Source organism: Girardinichthys multiradiatus, chromosome 18 (genome assembly GCF_021462225.1).
Source record: "Girardinichthys multiradiatus isolate DD_20200921_A chromosome 18, DD_fGirMul_XY1, whole genome shotgun sequence".
NCBI classification, from domain to species: domain Eukaryota; kingdom Metazoa; phylum Chordata; class Actinopteri; order Cyprinodontiformes; family Goodeidae; genus Girardinichthys; species Girardinichthys multiradiatus.
Genome location: NC_061810.1, coordinates 39,015,989 through 39,040,651, shown reverse-complemented (window position 1 = coordinate 39,040,651; position 24,663 = coordinate 39,015,989). Strand labels below are relative to the sequence as shown.

General features: G+C 38.9%; 3 protein-coding genes across 3 annotated transcripts; all 3 read left to right on the top strand.

Annotated features, from left to right (window-relative positions):
* The first annotated feature begins 1,012 nt into the window (after window positions 1–1,012).
* On the top strand, window positions 1,013–4,192 carry LOC124883722 (extracellular calcium-sensing receptor-like). Its single transcript, XM_047390975.1, has 6 exons — window positions 1,013–1,277; window positions 1,361–1,649; window positions 1,740–2,489; window positions 2,580–2,807; window positions 2,885–3,008; window positions 3,161–4,192. Exons 1-6 carry the CDS (start codon window positions 1,051–1,053, stop codon window positions 4,063–4,065), a joined length of 2,523 nt encoding a protein of 840 aa, XP_047246931.1. The 5' UTR covers window positions 1,013–1,050; the 3' UTR covers window positions 4,066–4,192.
* Window positions 4,193–13,306: 9,114 nt separating this feature from the next.
* On the top strand, window positions 13,307–17,896 carry LOC124884296 (extracellular calcium-sensing receptor-like). The gene is made up of 6 exons (XM_047392133.1): window positions 13,307–13,829; window positions 13,913–14,201; window positions 14,292–15,041; window positions 15,131–15,358; window positions 15,436–15,559; window positions 15,712–17,896. The coding sequence occupies exons 1-6, from the start codon at window positions 13,603–13,605 to the stop codon at window positions 16,614–16,616; spliced, it is 2,523 nt and encodes an 840-aa protein (XP_047248089.1). The 5' UTR covers window positions 13,307–13,602; the 3' UTR covers window positions 16,617–17,896.
* A 1,822-nt stretch (window positions 17,897–19,718) lies between these two features.
* On the top strand, window positions 19,719–23,080 carry LOC124884285 (extracellular calcium-sensing receptor-like). The gene is made up of 6 exons (XM_047392117.1): window positions 19,719–20,086; window positions 20,170–20,458; window positions 20,553–21,302; window positions 21,400–21,627; window positions 21,710–21,833; window positions 21,989–23,080. The coding sequence occupies exons 1-6, from the start codon at window positions 19,866–19,868 to the stop codon at window positions 22,894–22,896; spliced, it is 2,520 nt and encodes an 839-aa protein (XP_047248073.1). The 5' UTR covers window positions 19,719–19,865; the 3' UTR covers window positions 22,897–23,080.
* Window positions 23,081–24,663: the final 1,583 nt, after the last annotated feature.

Below are 24,663 nucleotides of genomic sequence, written 5' to 3'. Positions count from 1 at the left end.
CGTATTTATCCATAAGAATTTACCCGCTATAAAAAACTCATTGCTGTATAGCCTGTGAAACAACTTGTGCCATAGCACAATGGCTGAACGAAATGTGTTTTTACTTTGCCCTGGAGAGGTTAAGTTACAAAAGAAAAAAAAACATGCTAGACAAATTTAGGAAGATCTAGACTATTTGATAGCTGAAAAGATGAAGGTCTGTGAAAACGTTTATTTTTTGTTTTTGTTTTTTGCCAGAAGGTGCAACATTTTACCTTAACAGCTCATTTCTCAATGGGTATTTAAATGGTTAATGGATGTCTACCAATGTAGTATGCCACATGTAATTATGTACAAGAGGTGCTCATTTTGATTTGCCAGTTGGATCATTGGTCGGACATCACAACAACTTTCATGTCCTTAAGATGTTTTTTTTTTTACTTTGTATCTGCGCTTGGGGTTGTGTTGTTTTTGAAAAGATGAAATCTTTAAAAAAAAAGAAACTGTAATGCAGTCAAATTAAAATCGAATGGTCATTATTGTTGAAATATGTTTTTTCTTTTGTAAATATGATGCTAGTTTATCCTTTTAGAACTCTCTCAGTTAGTAACACTGAAGACAATGCATCTTATCACTTATATATACACTACATTGCCAAATTTATTGGGTCACACCACCAAATCAAAAAATTCCAGTGTTACAATCATTTCCTTACCGACCTAACAATGAACACACTATTAAACCTTGTGGAATATGTTTACAGAATAATTAAAGTTGCTATCACTGGCAACTGTGGGTCCTTCAACAAATTGAACCTTGTAGATTAAGAATAGGATGTGATCAAAGTTCATGTGCATGTAAAAGTAGACATACAAATACATTGGGGAATTATAGTGTATTTTCTGAAACAGAATAAGTTCAGACAGTATTACTGCCAGCTCCATCTAGGGCCGTCCCACAAATGTCTGATTGGTTAATGTGAAAATTGTGCACCCTACTGTCATTTAAATTCACAGTAGGGCGCACATAACCCTTGAACAAGGTGGCTCCTCCTCAGAAGGAACCAGCCAAATGAACATGTCATCAGTTAAAAAAGTACCTATTTTTGTAGGGCTCTTAGTAGCATATGTCACAGTGGGGAAGCCTGCTTCTCTGTGTCAGATACGGGGAAATCCGGAGTTTCCTGTACTGTCTAAAGAAGGAGATGCGATGATCGGAGGTGCATTTTCGATCTACAGCGAAATCACGCAGCCTTCACTTTTCTTTACAGAGAGGCCAACAGCTTTTAAATGTACCAGGTAATTTTGAGCTCTGAACAATATGTTACATCATTTTCTTGCCTTTGTGAACATAAAATTGTACAGTGCTGTTCTTCTTTCAGTATTAACCTAAGGGAGTTTCGATTTGCCCAGACAATGATATTTGCTATTGAGGAAATAAATAAAAAACAAGATCTTCTTCCCAATATGTCTATTGGATATCGGATTTATGACAACTGTGCATCAACATTATCCTCAATGCGTGCAGTAATGGCTCTTATGAATGGTGATGAGTTGGCTTCAGGGAACAGCTGCTCCGGCCAGTCAGCTGTCCATGCTATTATTGGAGCTTCAGAATCCTCTTCAACTATTATCCTTTCCCGCACTGCAGGACCATTCCAAATACCGGTGGTAAGAGGAATCCTGATCAGCATTTGTGTGTCTTTGATATACACAGCCTGCTTTTTCTCTCTCTTGCAGTTTTCTGTTTTGTGTTGACAGATAAGTCATTCAGCCACTTGTGAGTGTTTGAGCAATAGGAAAGAGTATCCCTCTTTTTTTCGAACCATTGCCAGTGATCTCTACCAAAGTCATGCACTTGCAGAGCTGGTCAAAAGCTTTGGCTGGAAGTGGGTTGGAGCAGTGAACAGTGACAATGACTACGGCAATAATGGGATGGCCATTTTCCTTTCTGCGGCCCAAGAGAAAGAAGTGTGTGTGGAGTACTCAGAAAAAATTAACAGGGCAGAGCCAGAAAAACTTCTTAAAGTGATAGAAGTTATCAAAAAGAGCACAGCTCAGGTGATTGTTGGCTTTCTTTCCCATTTTGAAATGAATAACCTGCTGGAGCAGTTGAGTCTCCACAACATTACAGGACGCCAATTCATTGGTGTAGAGGCCTGGATCACTGCGGACAGCCTTGTGACTCCTACTAGCTTTAGCGTGTTGGGAGGTGCATTAGGCTTTGCAGTAGAAAAGGCCAACATCAGTGGGTTGGAAGATTTTCTGGTTAGAGATTTCTGGGAAGCCGAGTTTCAGTGCAATGAGACAAACACAGAACATATTTTAAAAACTTGCAAAGAAAATTCAGATTTGTTTCAGCTAAAAGGTGATGATGATGATTTGGAAAAGTTGAGATACCATGCTAACATTTACAAAGCCATCTATGCAGTAGCACAATCTCTCCACAACATATTGAAGTGTTCAGACAGTCAAGGGTGTGATAAGGCTTTGGAGATCAAGCCATGGGAGGTAAAAAAAACCCACTAAAGACTGCAATGTTCTTTTTATATAATTTGTACCTAACATTGCTGACTAAATGTGATGTCTATTGCCCTTTAGGTGGTGGAGGCTCTAAAGCATGTGAACTTCACTATTAAGAATGGAGAAAGAGTGTGGTTTGATCACACTGGAGCAGCTGTCAACAGATATGAAATAGTGAACTGGCAGCGTGGCTCAGATGGATCCATTGAGTTTAAACCAGTTGGTTACTATGATGCCTCCCTGCCCTCTGACCAGAGGTTTGCTCTTAACTCAGAGGCTATTATATGGCCTGGAGGAGGCAAAGAGGTAAAGATATGATGATAAGAAATTACTTCAAAAAATCTGAACAGATTTTTTCATAAATAACCTTTTTTTATTTACAGGCACCAATCTCAGTTTGCAGTGAAAGCTGTCGTCCAGGAACCTATAAGGTTCTTCAAAAAGGAAAGCATGTGTGCTGCTTTGACTGCGTACCATGTGCCGTTGGAGAATTTAGCAACACCACAGGTACCTCAAACCTAAATTACAGCAATGTGCACATGCTTATTACATGCTACAGTTTGTGTATGATGTTGAAATTAGCTATGATACATTCACTTATTAATGTTATGACAATGTTTCTGATTAAATCACAATCCTGATGTTAATTTTTATTACAGATTCTATTGACTGCAAAAAGTGCCCCAAAGCATACTGGTCCAATCAGAACAGAGATGCATGTTTACCAAAAAACATTGAGTTTCTTTCTTTTACTGAGATTATGGGCAAAATACTGGTGATTTTCACTTTGTTTGGTGTGCTGCTAACTTCAATAGTAGCCACACTGTTTTTAAATAATAAAGACACTCCCCTGGTGAAAGCAAACAACTCTGAGCTGAGTTTCCTGTTGCTTTTCTCATTGTCTATGTGTTTCTTGTGTTCACTAACATTTATTGGCCAGCCCACTGAGTGGTCCTGCATGCTGCGACACACAGCATTTGGCATCACCTTTGTCCTCTGCATCTCTTGTATTCTTGGAAAAACAATAGTGGTTTTAATGGCCTTTAAAGCTACACTTCCAGGTAGTAATGTGATGAAATGGTTTGGGCCTGCACAACAGAAACTCACTGTTTTGTTTTTCACTTTTATACAGATAATAATTTGCATCCTTTGGTTAACAATAAATCCTCCCTTTGCATACAAAAATATGACTTACTATAAGGAGAAGATAATTCTTGAGTGCGCTTTGGGATCATCTGTTGGGTTTTGGACTGTGTTAGGTTACATTGGACTCCTTGCCTTATTATGTTTTGTACTTGCTTTCTTGGCTAGAAAGTTGCCAGATAGCTTCAATGAGGCTAAACACATCACCTTCAGTATGTTGATTTTCTGTGCAGTCTGGCTCACCTTCATCCCAGCTTATTTCAGCTCACCTGGAAATCTTACTGTTGCTGTTGAGATATTTGCTATTCTAGCTTCAAGTTACGGGATACTATTTTGTATATTTGCACCAAAATGCTTTATACTTGTTCTGAAACCTGAGCTAAACACAAAGAAACACATGCTAGGAAAAACACAGTGTTAAGCAGTTTCATGTGATACACAATTGTTTCTTTACTTTTACTTGGCTGTTTGTCTATGTTGTAGGACTTGTATATTAATTTTCTAAAATTTAAATGATCTGTCTTTTCCCTGCCATGTAAAATGTACCATAATGCTACCATGATGTTTTCAAATAAATAACAACTTTGAAGATATACTGATGTCAAAATAAAGTATCATTACATTTATGTAATGATTTAATGGATTTAAATATTTTTCTATCATTATCCTGCTTAAAGAGCCAATGAAGATGTAGTTTAGGTTTTGTGGTAGAGATTTACTAATATTTTAAAGAGGCCCTATTATGCAAAATTCCCTTTTTCATGGTTTTTATATTTCTATGTGGGTCTCTGATGCATCTACAAACAGTCCAAACGCAAAAAAACCCAAAACAAAACAAAAAAACAAAAAACATTCAGCGGTTATCTGGCTATAAATTAATGTTTTATTTTTTCTAAAAACACACGGTTTCAAAGCTGTGTAATTGTGACGTCACAATGACACTGGCACCTATCAACGTTACCTGAGTTCCACCCCTGACTAGCAACTGAAGCTAGCTCCACCCACTTGATTTTCATTAGAGGATCACGTCTTGGCAGCTGGTTTTATCTTACACACGCTATACAATGGCTACCCTCAAAAGCAGATGTTCTGTTGTTGCCTGCAAAGACCCACATGTGTCCATGCACATTCTCCCGCTGTCGGATAACAGAGATTTGTGGCTTCAATTTATTTTTGAGGGCAATGTTCCAGTCACATTGCCGAAGACAGTACTAGTTGGCGCAAATAATTTCACCATGCACTGCTTTGATAACTCACATCAGTACACATCAGGATTTGCAGAAAGAGTTGAAGAAAGACTGCAGAAAAGCATTAGCAAGTCCTCAGACCAAGTAATATTCCATATTGACCAATCAATATGGAACAGCTCATTTACAAGGTCCACATTGCTATCTAAATCTTAGTGTCTCATCAAAATGTTTTCTCCTTTGCTTTGTCTTTTCCTCTCTGTCTAGGTTTGATTCTATGGTTCGTTTTAGCACAAGACAAAATTGCTATTTTGCAGATAAGATAAAGCCATTATGTATTTGTTATTTTAAAACCTTTTGCGCTGTACTCTGGCCTGGATGAGGAAAGTGCAACACAATTGATGTTGTTTTCAGTATAGCTCTTCAAGTTCACTGCAGACTCAGATGGAAAGTCAGCTTATACTGCATATGCTCTAAAAGCCCCTTTAGTCTCGTCCAATAACACACATAATTATAGTTAAAGTCCCATTTGTATTTATCAAACTCCACAAGATTGTGGTATAATGTTGGACAGAAGTAGCTTATTCCTGGCAAGCCTTTCTTTTGCTTTCCTATGTTGGACAATTGCAAGACAAATTTGGGTCCTCATCCAAATATTTTTGTGTGTTGTATGCATGTGTTTCAGGTCTATGCCAGACAATGGATTAGCTTGAGCTCCTTAGCATTGTCAACTCTGTAAAATGGCTCTCTTCAATGTTGGTTCTACTTTTAATTATGACCATGTGTAGCTAGAATCAAACGTTAATGTTGAATATAAGCAGCAATCGGCTGTACATTATAGGCTGCAGATTGACTGATACATCTTCTGCAAACATAAACAAGAGTGAAAGAATTAATGTTAAAAGGTTTTGGTACATCTTCACAATATCTATTGCCTCTTTTACACCGGCTTGATTTAACCCAACTCCACTCCACTCAGCCCGCTTTGAGAGCGAATCGATTACTGTTTTTTCCGTACCGGTACCTATGTCAATAAGGTGAAACAACATTATTGTAGCACTGACTTCAACTGCCATTGAGGCTGCAATTACAGCTCTCACACAATATAGTTGCGCACACGCAATACTGTCTAATTTTTGAGGTATTTAACCTCATTTTTACACAACTGAAGTTTCTTTTACTGACTTTGTGTCCCTCTTCTGCTAAATGTTTTAATAATGCTATTGTGTCATTTTTACAGGTCTCCTCATGAGGAGAGGCTAATAGCACATCATCAACATATAGTAAAACCTGACTACCTCCTTGAGGGTCAAACGTGGCCATACTTTCACTCATTACCTGAGAGTATATAGTTGGACTTTCACAGTAGCCTTGAGGTAGTCTGGTATAAGTATATCTTTGTCCCTCAAAGGTAAATGCAAACCAGAACTGCCTGTCTTTCCTGTTGATGGAGCTTGTTTTTTAACTGGAAAAATGGGGGTGTTACATGGTGAGTCCTCACATTTTATTATCACCCCTGCAGTTATTAAATCCTTTATTACTGGTTTTATTCCTTCACGTGCATCATGTTTCTAAGGGTATTGTTTTACACTGGGCCTGTATTGTGTTTTTGCTCTAATTTGGACAGGTAACACTCCTTTTACTAAACCCACATCAGTAGGGTATTTTGACCATAACTTATCAGGGACTTCACTCAAGAACTGTTCCTCCTGTTCAGTAAGGAATATTTCTCATTGTTGCTTTGTATGCAAATGTATCCCTTCCTGCACTATTCTTCCCATTTCATGCCACTTGAGTTCTTTATCCTTGAATAAAGACATGTGTGGAGGTGTCCACATTTTGCAGAGCTTCCTAGTGTCTTCCGCTAAAACTACTTCAGCAATTGACGTACTGTTCCCATCTGTATAAACAGAAGTCACCATGACTTTGGTGGGGGTTACTTTAGTTAATGCTTCTTCATAGGTTTTATCTGGTCCAGGAGTATTTTTATACCACATGGTAATATGTAGATCATCTGGTGTCATCTGATCTTGTAGTCGAGTAATGACATTTCTTCCTTCTGTTAATAAAGCTGTCCCTATGTCTAGGGGTGGCTTATTTGGAACATCCAGTGAATAGTGGTAATAAGGTGGTCCAACTCCTTTTAACACGAAATAATCTTCTTGGCTGAGTTCTGCTTTTTTCTTTACTACAATGTGTCCTTCTGAGGTCGGAATTAATGCTAACCCCAGATGTAGTAATCGCATCTCGTCCCAATAGATTCACCGGACACTCAGGGAACATTAGAATAGATAGCTGGCATGACTGTCCATTGGGATCTCTTATCCAAACTGGTTCAGACTCACAGACTTGTGTCAATTTCCCACTAGCTGACCTTACTGTTATTTGCTGATCACTAAGTCTGGAATTTGGAATTGTTTCTCTACAGGTGGTCCTGCATGCTCCGGTATCACAAAGAAAAGTAATTGATTTTCCATTCAACAGTAAGGTAACTTCAGGTTTTATGCTATCTAGGGAGAGAAGGTCCTGGAAATTTAGGAGGATATCCTGTCCCTGTTTTTGTTTTTTTTCATTGGTGTCTGAGGTACTAGGAACAATTTCACTTGTTTTCTGTCCTACACAGCAAATTCATCAGTGTTAAAATGCTGGTGTTAGGCTTTTTCAGAGTGAAGTGTTGATGTATTGGTGTTGATTTTGGTAGTATCAACTCTCCGCTAATGAAACATAAGAGTGTTGGTGTCAAATCACGGAGTTGACGGTATTTAACACTAATGAGTGACACTTTGAACATCCGGGTACTTGGACAGGTACCCCCCGTGAAGGAATTTGTCAGCAGCCATTTTCTCACACTCACATGGCGCATGAGAAGGAGACACTGGTGAGTAAAACTTCACAATTAGTCATCGTGCCATTGCTACTTTTATTAAAATGTGTTTACGCTGACTCGTTGTTTCTAAATTTGGGGACAGATTAAAATTTATTGGCATTTATTACAAGTTTTTGTTGCTGTTTTTTGCTAACTTTAAGCAGACCTGCCCGAACGTTAGCGTTTATTTCATGTCATGTTAAGACATCGTGGGTTAACGTTAAACTAAATTCCTCTCTAAAATATAGTTTTGAACAATTTAGGTTAAGTAGCCAATTAATTTTAAATGTTTTTTCTAAACGTCCTCTGTCGTGTAGCGGCTGTTAGGGTTAGGGATAGGGGTTAGGGTTAATATTGAACACTGTAAGAGTTTATTAGACAACACTGTCACAGTGTTAATAATTTTAAGTCATCCTGTAGTGTTAATATTTAACACTGTAAGAGTTTCTTAAGCAACACTGCCTAGTGTTAATAATTTTAACTAAATAAAAAGTGTTAATTTAACACTTTGCCAGTGGTTCCCATATAAACCCTGGGAAAGTGTTCATTTTAACTCTGAGGGTGTTAAATTTGTGATTTCTGATTCGCTGTGTAGTCATGCTGAATTATTATTTCTCCTCTCAGGACAGCCTCTGGCCAGATGTCCTTCTTTCCCACAACACCAGCACCATGAGGTGTATTGTCTATAATTTCCTCTGCCTATTCCTCCTCTAAATCCTCCTCTTCCTCTGTTGTTTTGATAATAAATCTGTTCTTCTTCTTCTTGCTGAAAAATTGTGTTGGCTATCTTTTTTTTTTTCATCCTTCATTACTTTTTCTGCATGGAGGGCATGATTAACAGTCTTCTAGATTTGCTGTGGGGAACCCTATTAAATGTCTCTTTACCCAGGTATTAATTGCATCCCTGGAACCAGCATGTAATGCTTTTTTTTAACTGCTGTCGATACGCTCCTTGCTCGTTTTCATCTTCTTGTAGACCACTATGTATTTTTAAACACTTTTGTCAGTCTAATCCTATATTCTTCAAAAGGTTCTTCCTCTTTTTGTTTCACTATTGCTATTTCTGCGTCACTCTGTTTGTTCTGCTGTTAAAAAGAGTAAAATATTTTCTAAGGTTACACAGAGAAAAAAACCATGTCATGCCACGAACCTCCGTGACAAGCTGTATCAACAGCCTTCAGCGTCTCAAAACAATAATAAAAAATAAACACAAATAAAACAGCCATGGTGGGGATGGATTTATTCACCAAAGGGACTCATTTTAGCCCATCCAATCCTGTCAAACCTCATCAGATCTTTGGTACAAAACAAAAACTTTCCACCTACTCTTTTTACTCCCCTTCTTCTGTCCTGCTGTTCTACTTTGCAAGTCCATCAAAAATTACTTCTTAGCCCTCTGACCTTTTCTGCTTTCCACAAAAACGTCCATTCTTATCTCCTGCATCACATCTCTCTCTTTTTAGTTACTTTTAACCAATAATCTACATCTTCATAACCTTCTTTGTCCATTTTTCTTAAATCACGTGTACTTTTAATGTACTTTTAATTATTGCATCCTATAGATTAACAAATTTTTTAGAGTTTAAACGACGATCATAATGATATGTGGTTATCCATTTATCTAAATATTTTCATTTTAATATTTTAATTTGATCCTGTGCTTCTATAAATTTCCAATCTCTGCATTATTATCAATGTTTAGTTTATTTTACTCACCCCTTTTCCCCTTTTTTTTATTTATTTAAATTTGGTCCAGCATATAAATACCTAGGGTATTCTAAATGCTGGATTATTCTGCTCAGTAGGGTGACAGAAAAATCTCCTTTTGTGGTAATTTTCACTTCAACTCTTTCGAGTGGAGAATTCTTGCCTTTGCATCCACAAAAGTTAGTCACTTTCGATCCTACTGCTTTGGTATGAGGCAAAACCTAGTGGTTTAAATCCTCCATTCATTTCTCACATACACACATTTTAAACGTGGAATTTTCTTAGTATTTTTGTTTAAATACTTAAACCCATCCTTGAAACACGGAATCTTTTGTATTACTTCTTAATACTTTTCCAGGATTCCACCGTCCTACTTTTACCTGTTAGGGCCTAGGATTCACAGGGTTTTATTTCACGCAATGACCCCCAGTCATTCGTCACACTTTTAAAATCCAAACTCAACACACCACTTTGTCCTCTCCTCTCTCTCAGACTTCCGTCAGCCGTCAGACCCCAGTGGGCGGGCCGAGATCCAGTCCCGGAAAGGGTCTGTGAGTCTTCCTATTGAAGCCTGCCGTGCGCACGGTCTTTTGCTGGAATATACCAACCCGCTGGAATCCTCAGGCGTAATTGGAATCCGGCTCCGAAGGACCAATTTAATGTCAGGTTTAAACAACCTAAAATACTTATAACATCACAAAAAGAAGAGAAAGACAAAGAATTAGTTATTTCACTTGCAGCGAGGAGAACGGACAGAGATGTGCTTCAGTTACAAATCTCCTACCGCTCTGAAAAACATCTGTCCGCACCTCTCTTTATTATCTTTCCGGGGGTCCCTAGTTACAAAAAACGTTGCTCTCTAAGGATGGGAAAAACAGCTGCACCGTAAACAGGTCATAAACACCATTATCTTTTAACAACACACTTCCACAGTCTCCCCATCTTAGGATCAGTGCATCTTCTGTTCAGCGTAATCAGCCTTCATCTTAATGACCTCCTCAACTGTGGCTGCTTCCTTCTCAGCTCCACCTCTGATTTTTGCCTGCAGACAACTCATCACATCCTTTACTCACACATACATCATGAAAGGCTATAAAATCAAATAGTCAAATTAAAGAATAGGAAAAAATATAAGATAAAAGATAAAAACCATATACAATTATTCCAACAACCTACTTTTTTATCCATGCTCCTGACGATCGGGGCTGAGTAAGGACTACATGCAACGTGAACTGTGATGTATGTCTGGTTTGTTGGTGGACCACATTGCAGACAAGGACCCTTTGCATCCTGCCAGGGACCTGGTTGAACTTCTCCCATCTGGGAGATGCTATCGAGCAAATAAATGTGGGACAATCTGTGATGAATAAGCATGAAGACTGCAACAAGCACGTTTTGGCTCGCTGTTTTATTTTGGTTTAATATTCATTTAATTTTTTTTTTTGTTCGGAACCCTCTTGTTTTTTTTTTTGACTGGGTGGCTATTGTTCTTGTATCTCTGCTTGTGTGAATGTCATACCACTTGACACTTGAGCTACTTGCACCTTTTTTCCAATGTGGTTTTCTGTACTGCAAATGGCAAATAAACTGAACTGAACTGACAAGAGTTTGGGAGCCGCATAGTGAGTTAAAAGTTTAATAATAATGACTGCCTGACTTACTGGCTGAAGCATGATTAGGCACACAAGCAAGGTTACAGACATGGAGCTGGTAGTTAACTGAACGATCCAGTGGCGAAAAATTAAAACCATAGATTATAAATACTGAGGTAGGAATGATAATGAACCAATGAATAATAGGAGCTAATTGGGAAACATCTGGAGCAGCTGGTAAGAGGGAAAATGCAGAGCAACAGAAGGAAGGGAGGCTAATTAACAGATCAGCAGGGAATCCTACAATAAATGAAATAAAATAACATCAACAAAACAGGGAAGAGCTGAGAAACATACGAGAACATTAAACACAAACACCTAACACAGGCAGAATACGGAAACTAAAACTCGAAACACAGGCAGGTCATGACATGAACAGACTGCTGTTCACTGATTGGCCACGAGACCAGGAGAAATGAGAAGGTTTTCTGAGACGTAGTGCAGGAAAAAGTTAATAAACCTCAAGAGCGACTACAATATTATTAAGGACCACAATGGCCAGAGCAGGCCAATTTGAAACATAATTTTACTGTTTAGAAATCATAAACCATACGTGAAGCCTTAACGAAAAGAAAAAAAAAGTCACATCAGCTTTCTGAATTACATGCAGGTGGGGCACGCTGTATTTAATTTCATCCTAAACCAGCTGGTCACACATAACATCAGCTGTTCAGATGCACATATATTTCCCCCAAACCACAGCGTTTTAAGTGTGGAGCCTGAAGGTCAGTTAAAAAAATGGTTTCAGAGTTTAGTGAGAAACTATAGCTGCGTTTATATTGACCATCAAATTGCGCAAAGTGCAATTGCGAAAAATAAAATCGCTTAACAGAACCACGGCAATTTAAAAAAAACTCCTGTTTTTTGTTAAAACGTTTTTGTGCTAGGATGTTTTTGGCTGTATCAAAATTGATGTATTTTGCAAAACTGCAATGGAAACACTTTTTTTGCATCACACGAGTCACGTGACCAACAACCAGATGGTACTACTGGTGAAAAAGACGAAGAAGATGACACAAAGTAGTAGGAGAATATGTTTGGGTTCACCAGGAGATAGAGTATTTTTAAAATTTTGTTTGCGACAGGGGCATTACCAGCATTTTATATTCTAAAAAGCAAAGAAATGTGAGCATTTACCAAGATCTTGAAGCAGGGTTCCCCGAGCCCTGGCAAATCTTACGTTCGAAATGGAAAACAGAAATACCTGGCGGAGAAGAGAAAGCTCAGCAAAAGCGGCACCGGTGGAAAAGATAATGCCTTAATAAGACTCCAACATCTCCTCTGATTGCTAAAGATGAGCACTAGTGCTGTGGCTGAAATATGAATGTACCTTTGTAAGTAAATCTACAGAATCATCAAGAGAATATGACAGAGGAAGAATGGTCAGTAGCATGTAATCTAGTTCAAACACAAACTCTAAACTACAACAATACAAATGGTTGAGTAGACTGTATATTACCCCAGCCAAGTTGCACCATTTTAACCGCAACATTCCTGACACTTGCTTTAAATGTAAGCATCAAAAATTATCTTCATTTCATCGCTCGGGCAGATGCTCACAAATACTAGCCTTTTGAAAGAAAGTGTTAAAGATTGTCCAATTATTGGTGAAGAGGTGCCCCTTATCTCAAAATTATGCATATTGCGTATTTATCCATAAGAATTTACCCGCTATAAAAGAAGCTCATTGCTGTATAGCCTGTGAAACAACTTGTGCCATAGCACAATGGCTGAACGAAATGTGTTTTTACTTTGCTCTGGAGAGGTTAAGTTACAAAAGAAAAAAAACAAGCTAGACAAATTTAGGAAGATCTAGACTATTTGATGGATGAAAAGATGAAGGTCTGTGTGTACAAGAGGTGCATTGGTCGGACATCACAACAACTTTCATGTCCTTAAGATGTTTGTTTTTTTACTTTGTATCTGCGCTTGGGGTTGCGTTGTTTTTGAAAAGATGAAATCTTTAAAAAAAAAGAAACTGTAATGCAGTCAAATGAAAATCGAATGATCATTATTGTTGAAATATGTTTTTTCTTTTGTAAATATGATGCTAGTTTATCCTTTTAGAACTCTCTCAGTTAGTAACACTGAAGACAATGCATCTTATCACTTATATATACACTACATTGCCAAATTTATTGGGTCACACCACCAAATCAAATAATTCCAGTGTTACAATCATTTCCTTACCGACCTAACAATGAACACACTATTAAACCTTGTGGAATATGTTTACAGAATAATTAAAGTTGCTATCACTGGCAACTGTGGGTCCTTCAACAAATTGGACCTTGTAGATTAAGAATAGGATGGGATCAAAGTTCATGTGCATGTAAAAGTAGACATACAAATACATTGGGGAATTATAGTGTATTTTCTGAAACAGAATAAGTTCAGACAGTATTACTGCAAGCTCCATCTAGGGCCGTCCCACAAATGTCTGATTGGTTAATGTGAAAATTGTGCACCCTACTGTCATTTAAATTCACAGTAGGGCGCACATAACCCTTGAACAAGGTGGCTCCTCCTCAGAAGGAACCAGCCAAATGAACATGTCATCAGTTAAAAAAGTACCTATTTTTGTAGGGCTCTTAGTAGCATATGTCACAGTGGGGAAGCCTGCTTCTCTGTGTCAGATACGGGGAAATCCGGAGTTTCCTGTACTGTCTAAAGAAGGAGATGTGATGATCGGAGGTGCATTTTCGATCTACAGCGAAATCACACAGCCTTCACTTTTCTTTACAGAGAGGCCAACAGCTTTTAAATGTACCAGGTAATTTTGAGCTCTGAACAATATGTTACATCATTTTCTTGCCTTTGTGAACATAAAATTGTACAGTGCTGATCTTCTTTCAGTATTAACCTAAGGGAGTTTCGATTTGCCCAGACAATGATATTTGCTATTGAGGAAATAAATAAAAAAAAAGATCTTCTTCCCAATATGTCTATTGGATATCGGATTTATGACAACTGTGCATCAACATTATCCTCAATGCGTGCAGTAATGGCTCTTATGAATGGTGATGAGTTGGCTTCAGGGAACAGCTGCTCCGGCCAGTCAGCTGTCCATGCTATTATTGGAACTTCAGAATCCTCTTCAACTATTATCCTTTCCCGCACTGCAGGACCATTCCAAATACCGGTGGTAAGAGGAATCCTGATCAGCATTTGTGTGTCTTTGATATACACAGCCTGCTTTTTCTCTCTCTTGCAGTTTTCTGTTTTATGTTGACAGATAAGTCATTCAGCCACTTGTGAGTGTTTGAGCAATAGGAAAGAGTATCCCTCTTTTTTTCGAACCATTGCCAGTGATCTCTACCAAAGTCATGCACTTGCAGAGCTGGTCAAACACTTTGGCTGGAAGTGGGTTGGAGCAGTGAACAGTGACAATGACTACGGCAATAATGGGATGGCCATTTTCCTTTCTGTGGCCCAAGAGAAAGGAGTGTGTGTGGAGTACTCAGAAAAAATTAACAGGACAGAGCCAGAAAAACTTCTTAAAGTGATAGAAGTTATCAAAAAGAGCACAGCTCAGGTGATTGTTGGCTTTCTTTCAACTTTTGAAATGAATAACCTGCTGGAGCAGTTGAGTCTCCACAACATTACAGGACGCCAATTCATTGGTGTAGAGGCCTGGATCACTGCGGACAGCCTTGTGACTCCTACTAGCTTCAGTGTGTTGGGAGGCGCATTAGGCTTTGCAGTAGAAAAGGCCAACATCAGTGGCTTGGAAGATTTTCTGGTTAGAGATTTCTGGGAAGCCGAGTTTCAGTGCAATGAGACAAACACAGAAAGTATTTTAAAAACGTGCAAAGAAAATTCAGATTTTTTTCAGCTAAAAGGTGATGATGATGATTTGGAAAAGTTGAGATACCATGCTAACATTTACAAAGCCATCTATGCAGTAGCACAATCTCTCCACAACATATTGAAGTGTTCAGACAGTCAAGGGTGTGATAAGGCTCTGGAGATCAAGCCATGGGAGGTAAAAAAAACCACTAAAGACTGCAATGTTCTTTTTATATAATTTGTACCTAACATTGCTGACTAAATGTGATGTCTATTGCCCTTTAGGTGGTGGAGGCTCTAAAGCATGTGAACTTCACTATTAAGAATGGAGAAAGAGTGTGGTTTGATCACACTGGAGCAGCTGTCAACAGATATGAAATAGTGAACTGGCAGCGTGGCTCAGATGGATCTGTTGAGTTTAAACCAGTTGGTTACTATGATGCCTCCATGCCCTCTGACCAGAGGTTTGCTCTTAACTCAGAGGCTATTATATGGCCTGGAGGAGGCAAAGAGGTAAAGATATGATGATAAGAAATTACTTCAAAAAATCTGAACAGATTTTTTCATAAATAACCTTTTTTTATTTACAGGCACCAATCTCAGTTTGCAGTGAAAGCTGTCGTCCAGGAACCTATAAAGTTCTTCAAAAAGGAAAGCATGTGTGCTGCTTTGACTGCGTACCATGTGCCGTTGGAGAATTTAGCAACACCACAGGTACCTCAGACCTAAATTACAGCAATGTGCACATGCTTATTACATGCTACAGTTTGTGTATGATTTTGAACTTGGCTGTGATACACTCACTTATTAATGTTATGACAATGTTTCTGATTAAATCACAATCCTGATATTAATTTTTATTACAGATTCTATTGACTGCAAAAAGTGCCCCAAAGCATACTGGTCCAATCAGAACAGAGATGCATGTTTACCAAAAAACATTGAGTTTCTTTCTTTTACTGAGATTATGGGCAAAATACTGGTGATTTTCACTTTGTTTGGTGTGCTGCTAACTTCAATAGTAGCCACACTGTTTTTAAATAATAAAGACACTCCCCTGGTGAAAGCAAACAACTCTGAGCTGAGTTTCCTGTTGCTTTTCTCATTGTCTCTGTGTTTCTTGTGTTCACTAACATTTATTGGCCAGCCCACTGAGTGGTCCTGCATGCTGCGACACACAGCATTTGGCATCACCTTTGTCCTCTGCATCTCTTGTATTCTTGGAAAAACAATAATGGTTCTAATGGCCTTTAAAGCTACACTTCCAGGTAGTAATGTGATTAAATGTTTTGGGCCTGCACAACAGAAACTCACTGTTTTGTTTTTCACTTTTATACAGGTCATAATTTGCATTCTTTGGTTAACAATAAATCCTCCCTTTGCATACAAAAATATGACTTACTATATGGAGAAGATAATTCTTGAGTGCGCTTTGGGATCATCTGTTGGGTTTTGGACTGTGTTAGGTTACATTGGACTCCTTGCCTTATTATGTTTTGTACTTGCTTTCTTGGCTAGAAAGTTGCCAGATAGCTTCAATGAGGCTAAACACATCACCTTCAGTATGTTGATTTTCTGTGCAGTCTGGCTCACCTTCATCCCAGCTTATTTCAGCTCACCTGGAAATCTTACTGTTGCTGTTGAGATATTTGCTATTCTAGCTTCAAGTTACGGGATACTATTTTGTATATTTGCACCAAAATGCTTTATACTTGTTCTGAAACCTGAGCTAAACACAAAGAAACACATGCTAGGAAAAACACAGTGTTAAGCAGTTTCATGTGATACACAATTGTTTCTTTACTTTTACTTGGCTGTTTGTCTATGTTGTAGGAACTGTATATTAATTTTCTAAAATTTAAATGATCTGTCTTTTCCCTGCTATGTAAAATGTACCATAATGCTACCATGATATTTTCAAATAATTAACAACTTTGAATATATACTGATGTCAAAATAAAGTATCATTACATTTCTGTAATGATTTAATGGATTTAAATGTGTTTCTATTATTATCCTGCTTAAAGAGCCAATGAAGATGTAGTTTAGGTTTTGTGGTAGAGATTTACTAATATTTTAAAGAGGCCCTATTATGCAAAATTCCCTTTTTCATGGTTTTTATATTTCTATGTGGGTCTCTGATGCATCTACAAACAGTCCAAACGCAAAAAATCCCAAAACAAAACAAAAAAACAAAAAACATTCAGCAGTTATCTGGCTATAAATTAATGTTTTATTTTTTCTAAAAACACACAGTTTCAAAGCTGTGTAATTGTGACGTCACAATGACACTGGCACCTATCAACGTTACCTGAGTTCCACCCCTGACTAGCAACTGAAGCGGAGCTCCACCCACTTGATTTTCATTGGAGGATCATGTCTTGGCAGCTGTTTTTATCTTACACACGCTATACAATGGCTACCCTCAAAAGCAGATGTTCTGTTGTTGCCTGCAAAGACCCACATGTGTCCATGCACATTCTCCCGCTGTCGGATAACAGAGATTTGTGGCTTCAATTTATTTTTGAGGGCAATGTTCCAGTCACATTGCCGAAGACAGTACTAGTTGGCGCAAATAATTTCACCATGCACTGCTTTGATAACTCACATCAGTACACGTCAGGATTTGCAGAAAGAGTTGAAGAAAGACTGCAGAAAAGCATTAGCAAGTCCTCAGACTATGTTGCACAATTGCAAGATAAATTCGGGTCCTCATCCAAATATTTTTGTGTTTTTGTATGCATGTGTTTCAGGTCTATGCCAGACAAGGGATTAGCTTGAGCTCCTTAGCATTGTCAACTCTGTAAAATGGCTCTCTTCAATGTTGGTTCTACTTTTAATGATGACCATGTGTAGCTAGAATCAAAAGTTAATGTTGAATATAAACAGCAATCGGTTGTAAATTATAGGCTGCAGATTGACTGATACATCTTCTGCAAACATAAACAAGAGTGAAAGAATGAATGTTATGCCTCTCCATTGCGGCTCGCTGTGTGGTGGGGGAGCCGGGTGCGGCGGGGATTCCTAGTGTGTGGAGTTTGCGCTGTGTGGGTGTGCCTTCATCGGCTTCTCAGCCACGGAGTTCACCTGTGGGGGTGTGCCCCTGTGGGGGTGGGGATTTGTGGCGTTTGGGTTCGGGGGGATGTGTTCGATATCAGTGTCCTTGTTGGGGGTGGCCATGTGGGGAGGTTCTTGTTGGGGTTCACTGGGGGTGGGAGACTCATGGGGTTGGGATCTGAGCTCGTTGGGGGGTCGGGATTGCTCCGTCCTGGGGCGGCTCCGGTTGGCGGGTTGCTTTGGGCCATGTGGACCCCTCTTTTGTACATAGCCCCCTCTCCAGAGGTGGATGGGGGTTGTTGGGGACTGAGTTTGGGGCGGGAGCTGGGCCGGGGTCACCTGGGTCTGGGCAGTACCGGCGCTGTCTGCTTGCCTCTGCCCCAGGAGGGAAGGGAACCACCTCCTGGGTCCGGCGCCTGGACCTGGGAGTATAGAGTATGCATGGGGAATGTGAGTGAGTGTATGACGTCCATTGTTGTTTATCCTTATGTTGGGTGTGAGTGATTTTATGTGTATGCATGAGGGTGGGAGTGGGTGATTGTGATTGTGTGTACCTGTTTTTTTTGTTTTTTTTTGCGACAGGTTGGGTCTTGAACTGCTCCCTCTCCTGGATCAGCTTCCTCCCCGCCACACCGCCTGCAGGTGGTTGGAGTCTCTGCCTGCTGGTGTACTTGTGGTTCTCGGTGTCCGCGGCCGGGTGCTTTGGTGTGGGCTGGCTCACTCCCGGTGGCTGCTTGCCGGGGCCTTCAGGTGTTGACAGATACAAAGACATTCTATTTTGGGCTGCACCTCTCACTAAGTACATTTTACATTCAGAATTACCGTGTACTATTTTGTTAAAAAGAAAAAAAAAACAGCTGCAGGTGTATAAGCAAGCAGGGTGTAATCTTGTCTCTTTATCCTTCTTTCTCTCCTCCACTCTTTCCTCCTTCTCTCCCCTTTTTCCTCATCTCTCTCTTTTTTGAGCTTCTTTTTTCCTTTTCATTTCAGTCTCCGTGTCCGTAACAATTGAAATATTCCCAAATAAGTTTATAATAAAGTTTATTTTATAAATATCAAGCAGAGCATTAAAGCATTAGCTGTGATGCTCTGCTTGTGAAAATAAATCTGTTGGGCAATTTCTTGGCACTCAGACAACAATTCTGAGTGATATTCTGCCGGACAGGACAGGGTAAAAAAAAAGAAAATTATGAACTAAATCAAAGGGATAGATTCTTATCCTAGTTGCTTCAACTGTTCAGTGCAGGCTAAAAGTCATTGTTTGAAGCAGCCAACAGAACCACATAATCTTCCAACAGCATAGATGAAACCTCAAGTTTCCCAAGCCAGAACCCCTCCTCCTTGTAACTTCACCTTGAGAACAAAAGTTCTCAAGGTAACCAGATTGGGAAGAACCTCAAAATGCTACTGTCATTATATCCTTGGACCAGAAACCATATGCAGCCTAGTTCTTTGGTTAAAGTTTGTACTTATTGTTCTGACTGAAGATATGGCCAAGTTAAGGTTTGTAGCAATTTGAATGTGGCCATTTCCTGACATAAGAAGATCAAAACAATTCTGCCTCACTTCAAATGGTATCTTCTTTAGTCTTTTGAAGAGAAATTAGTTTCTGTGTCATGTAATAAATTTTAGAGGAATAGATTGCAACTTAAAAGCCATTAGATTATCTGATCGATGTAAAACAGTGAAGTATAGATTAAAACAATAAAGTATAAACTACAATACTACTTCAGTTGCATTTTTTATTATGCTCCATTGTATTTTATAGAATATTATGGAAATAACCAAATGTCTAATGTGTTGTCTATCAAAGCACAATAATCTCAGACAATAACACTATGGTAAGCGCCTGTCAAGGCCGTCCCACATTTTTCTGATTGGTTAATAAAAGGACAAAGAGCCTTACTGTCAGCTACAACGTTGTCTTAGGTGACTCTTCCACATTAGAATACACCAGAAAAAAATGCCATCAGTACTTAGAGTCTTTATCTTTATGGGCCTCCTGTCATCATACAATGCATTTGGGGAGCCTGCTTCTCTCTGTCAGATACGGGGAAATCCAGAGTTACCTGTACTGTCTAAAAAAGGAGATGTGACCATTGGAGGTGTTTTTTCCATCCACAGCAAAATCACACAACCTTCACTTCTCTTTACAGAGATGCCAACAATATTTAAGTGTACCAGGTAATTTTGAACTATGCACAAAATATTCTAATAACTTTTTGTCTTTGTGAACAGAATTTTATATTGTGCTTTTATTTTCTCAGTATTAACCTAAGGGAGTTTCGATTTGCTCAGACAATGATTTTTGCAATTCAAGAAATAAATGAAAAGAAGGGGCTTCTTCCCAATGTAACTATTGGATATCGGATTTATGACAACTGTGCGTCAACATTATCCTCAATGCGTTCAGTAATGGCTCTTTTGAATGGTGATGAGTTGACTTTGGGAAACAGCTGCTCAGGCCAGTCAGCTGTTCATGCTGTTATTGGAGAGTCTGAATCTTCTTCAACTGTTGTCCTTTCCCGCACTACAGGACCATTCCAAATTCCAGTGGTAAGAGGAATCGTAATCAGTATTTATGTGTCCATGACATGCAACATCTTGCATTTTGTTCTCTCTCTTGCAGTTTTGTGTTTTATTCTTACAGATAAGTCATTCAGCCACTTGTGAGTGTTTAAGCAGTAGGAAGAACTATGCCTCTTTTTTTCGAACCATTGCAAGTGATCTCTATCAAAGCCGTGCCCTTGCACAGCTGGTCAAACACTATGGTTGGACCTGGGTCGGAGCAGTGAACAGTGACAGTGATTATGGCAACAATGGGATGGCCATCTTCCTCTCTGCAGCGCAAGAGGAAGGAGTGTGTGTGGAATACACAGAGAAATTTGACAGGGCAGAGCCAGAAAAACTTCTAAATGTGATAGAGGTGATTAAAAAGAGCACAGCTCAGGTGATTGTTGGCTTTCTTGCCCATGTAGAAATGAATAACCTGCTTGAGCAGTTGAGTGTCCACAACATCACAGGACGCCAGTTCATTGGTGTGGAGGCCTGGATCACTGCGGACAGCCTTGTGACTCCTACTAGCTTTAGTGTGCTGGGAGGTGCATTAGGCTTTGCAGTAGAAAAGACCAACATCAGTGGCCTGGAGGACTTTCTAGCTAGAGGTTTCTGGGAAACAGAATTTCTGTGCAATGAGACAAACACAGAGTCAAGTCGAAAAACTTGCAAAGAGAACCAGGATTTAATGGAGCTTGGAGATAATACGGAGAATGTAGCAGAGCTAAGATACTCTACTAACATATACAAAGCCATATATGCTGTAGCACATTCTTTGCACAGCGTTTTGAAGTGTTCAGATGGTGAAGGGTGTAAAAAGACTGTGGAGGTAAAGCCATGGGAGGTAAGAAAAAACATTGTATGACTGTACTGTTTGGGTTACATGTGTTTCACTAACAAAAAAAGTTGTGCTGAAAAAACGTATGTTTGCTGCTCTTTAGGTAGTTGAGGCTTTAAAGCATGTGAACTTTACTATTAAAAATGGGGACAAAGTGTGGTTTGATCATACTGGGGCCACTGTTGCCAGGTATGAGGTGGTGAACTGGCAGCGTGGAACAGATGGATCAGTTCAGTTTAAACCTGTTGGCTACTATGATGCTTCACTACCCTCTGGCAAGAGGTTTGTACTTAACACAAAGAATATAATGTGGCCAGGGGGAACTAATAAGGTAAAGATCTTTCCTAACAAGAAAATCTGGTCACACCCGTGTCATAAAAGATATTTAACAATTCGCCTTTTTATTATTGCAGTTACCTGTTTCAGTTTGCAGTGAAAGCTGTCATCCAGGAACCCATAAAGTCCTTCAGAAAGGAAAACCTGTATGCTGCTTTGACTGTATACCATGTCCAGTTGGGGAATTCAGCAACACTACAGGTACCACAGGCTTTAATTGTAGTAATATGTGCACACTCTTTACATGCCACAGTGTGTGTATTATGTTTAAATTAGCAATGATACAGTCCTTTGTAAACATTATTAGGGTGCAACAGATTGACTTGCAATAATAAAAACAATATGTTTTATTACAGATTCTATTGGCTGCAAAAAGTGTCCTGAAGCATATTGGTCCAATCCAAACAGAGATGCGTGTTTACCAAAAAACATAGAATTTCTCTCATTTATTGAAATTATGGGCAAAATACTAGTATTTTTTACTTTGTTTGGTGTTCTGCTAACTTCAATAGTAGCCACACTGTTTTTAATTAATAAGGACACTCCACTAGTGAAAGCAAACAACTCTGAGCTGAGCTTCTTGTTGCTCTTCTCCTTGTCTCTGTGTTTCTTGTGTTCATTAACATTTATAGGCCAGCCCACTGAGTGGTCCTGTATGCTGCGACACACAGCATTTGGCATCACCTTTGTCCTCTGCATCTCTTGTATTCTTGGGAAAACAATAGTGGTTCTAATGGCCTTTAAAGCTGCACTTCCAGGTAGTAATGTGATGAAATGGTTTGGACCTGCACAACAGAGATTCACTGTTTTGTTTTTCACTTTTATACAGGTGATAATTTGCATCCTTTGGATAACAATAAATCCTCCTTTTCCTTTAAAAAACATGAATTACTATATGGAGAAGATAATCCTTGAGTGTGCTTTGGGATCATCTGTTGGATTTTGGGCTGTGTTAGGATACATTGGACTCCTTGCCTTATTATGTTTTGTACTTGCTTTCTTGGCCAGAAAGTTGCCAGATAGCTTCAATGAGGCTAAACACATCACCTTTAGTATGTTGATTTTCTGTGCTGTCTGGCTCACCTTCATCCCAGCTTATGTCAGCTCACCTGGAAAATTTACTGTAGCTGTTGAGATATTTGCTATTCTAGCTTCAAGTTACGGGATACTATTGTGTATATTTGCACCAAAGTGCTTTATACTTGTTCTGAAACCTGAGCTAAACACAAAGAAACAACTTCTAGGAAAACATAATGTTAAGTAGCTTAATATAACACACAATGCTTTCTTTAGTTTTTTTTAAATGTTGCCATTTTTTGTTATCTTCCATCACAAAAGGTTTAAATGATATATCTTTTTCATGTGAAAATGTGCCATTCAGCTGTAAAACAAACGTGTTTTAAATAAGCCTAAAAACATCAATATATATTAAATTCATAATAATGTACAAAAACACTGTCAAATATAAAAATAAAAATGTCAAAATAAAGATGATTGTTTGTCGTTTTTCTTTAATTAGCACAATTTGAAGCCAGTAGAGACATGGTTAACTAACTGTATGTGTGAAATTACACTAACATGCTCACTGTCACAGAGAGTTGCCAAAAGAGGAGAATAGCTACAGTTGACCCCACAAAGTACTGGTTGCATTTTTAAAGAAATGTTTTTAATTTACCAACATATTTCTTCTAACTGGAAGTCATATCAATGTTTTGGAGAGGCCAGCCTGAGTCCTTACTTGAATGTGTTTGACAATTTATAGAGGGAGCTAAAGATTGGGGTGATGACCAAGAGGCCTTAAAACCTATTTTACCAAAAACATGGAGCTCTTCCCAAATAAATTAATGTTAGAAATACCAGCTCATACATGAAAAAAGCTGGTCAGCAATTATAAGGGCTGCTCTAATGCTGATAAAAAAAATGTTTCCTTTGTTTATTGGAAAACAGTGTTTACATAATTTTTGAGAGATCATTTATTAATAAAATGTAGATAAAAACAGCAAAATCTTTAAAAAATAGTTTTTTACATGTTTTTATCATCTTTAGATAGATGTCTGTCCCATTATTATTAGACACAAAGTACTTGGTTGAATGTAAATATTTTTAACATTTTAATATTCCAGGGGTTGAACCATGTTGGGCTTAACTGTATGTCATAAAAATAATGCCTTGATTGTTGTAGAACTTAGGGCCTCAAAAATATATACAAAAAAAAAAAAAAACTATATATATATACTAAAATATAATTACAGATGTTTGACGTTCCATTGTTCATCACAGTTACTTACAAGTTTGAAACACAGTATTGAATAAATCAAGTAAATGTAGGGATTTATTTTCTGCAAAGGCAAAAACCCTTCTTGATCTGAATTGTTTTTTCTAAGATGAATTGGAAGCAAATGAAGAGAGATTAAGACTAAACTGAAATCCCTGTGTGGTGGGCGCGGCACTGGTGGTGTGGCGGTTAAGCGCGTGACTATGTGCTGAGGCTATTGTCCTTGATGCGGCTGTCCCTGGTTCGAGTCCTGGACCAGGCGACCTTTGCTGAATGTCTTCCCCTCCATTTGGCCTCTTTTCTGTCTACTGCTGCTCTAACCATGGTGATTACATTCACCTGCTCTTTCTTAGCCTAATCAGACCTCACCCGCTTCACCTGCGCCACTGGCTTAATAAGCAGCACGCCTACAGATAAACAGCGCTAACATTCCTTCCTTGCCTGTCTCCCTAATCTGATCTTGTTTTATGCCTCACAGATTTCTCTACTCTGCCTTTCCCTCGTCGTATACCTCACTGGCTTCTGTTTACTGGACTACGACCTTGCTTCTGCCTCCTGACCAACCCTCCCTGCCTAACCCCTGGATCTATCAACCTGTATCTGCCTTTCTGTGCATGACTTCATTTTTGTACCCCTGACAAAGACTCAAGCGTCGCCCTCTGATCCTGCGGCCCTTGTTTGCTCTCACGTCTCTGACCCAGTTTCTGTCCCCTGACCACTGCAATCTGCTCACGCTTTCTAGCTGTTACCCCATCT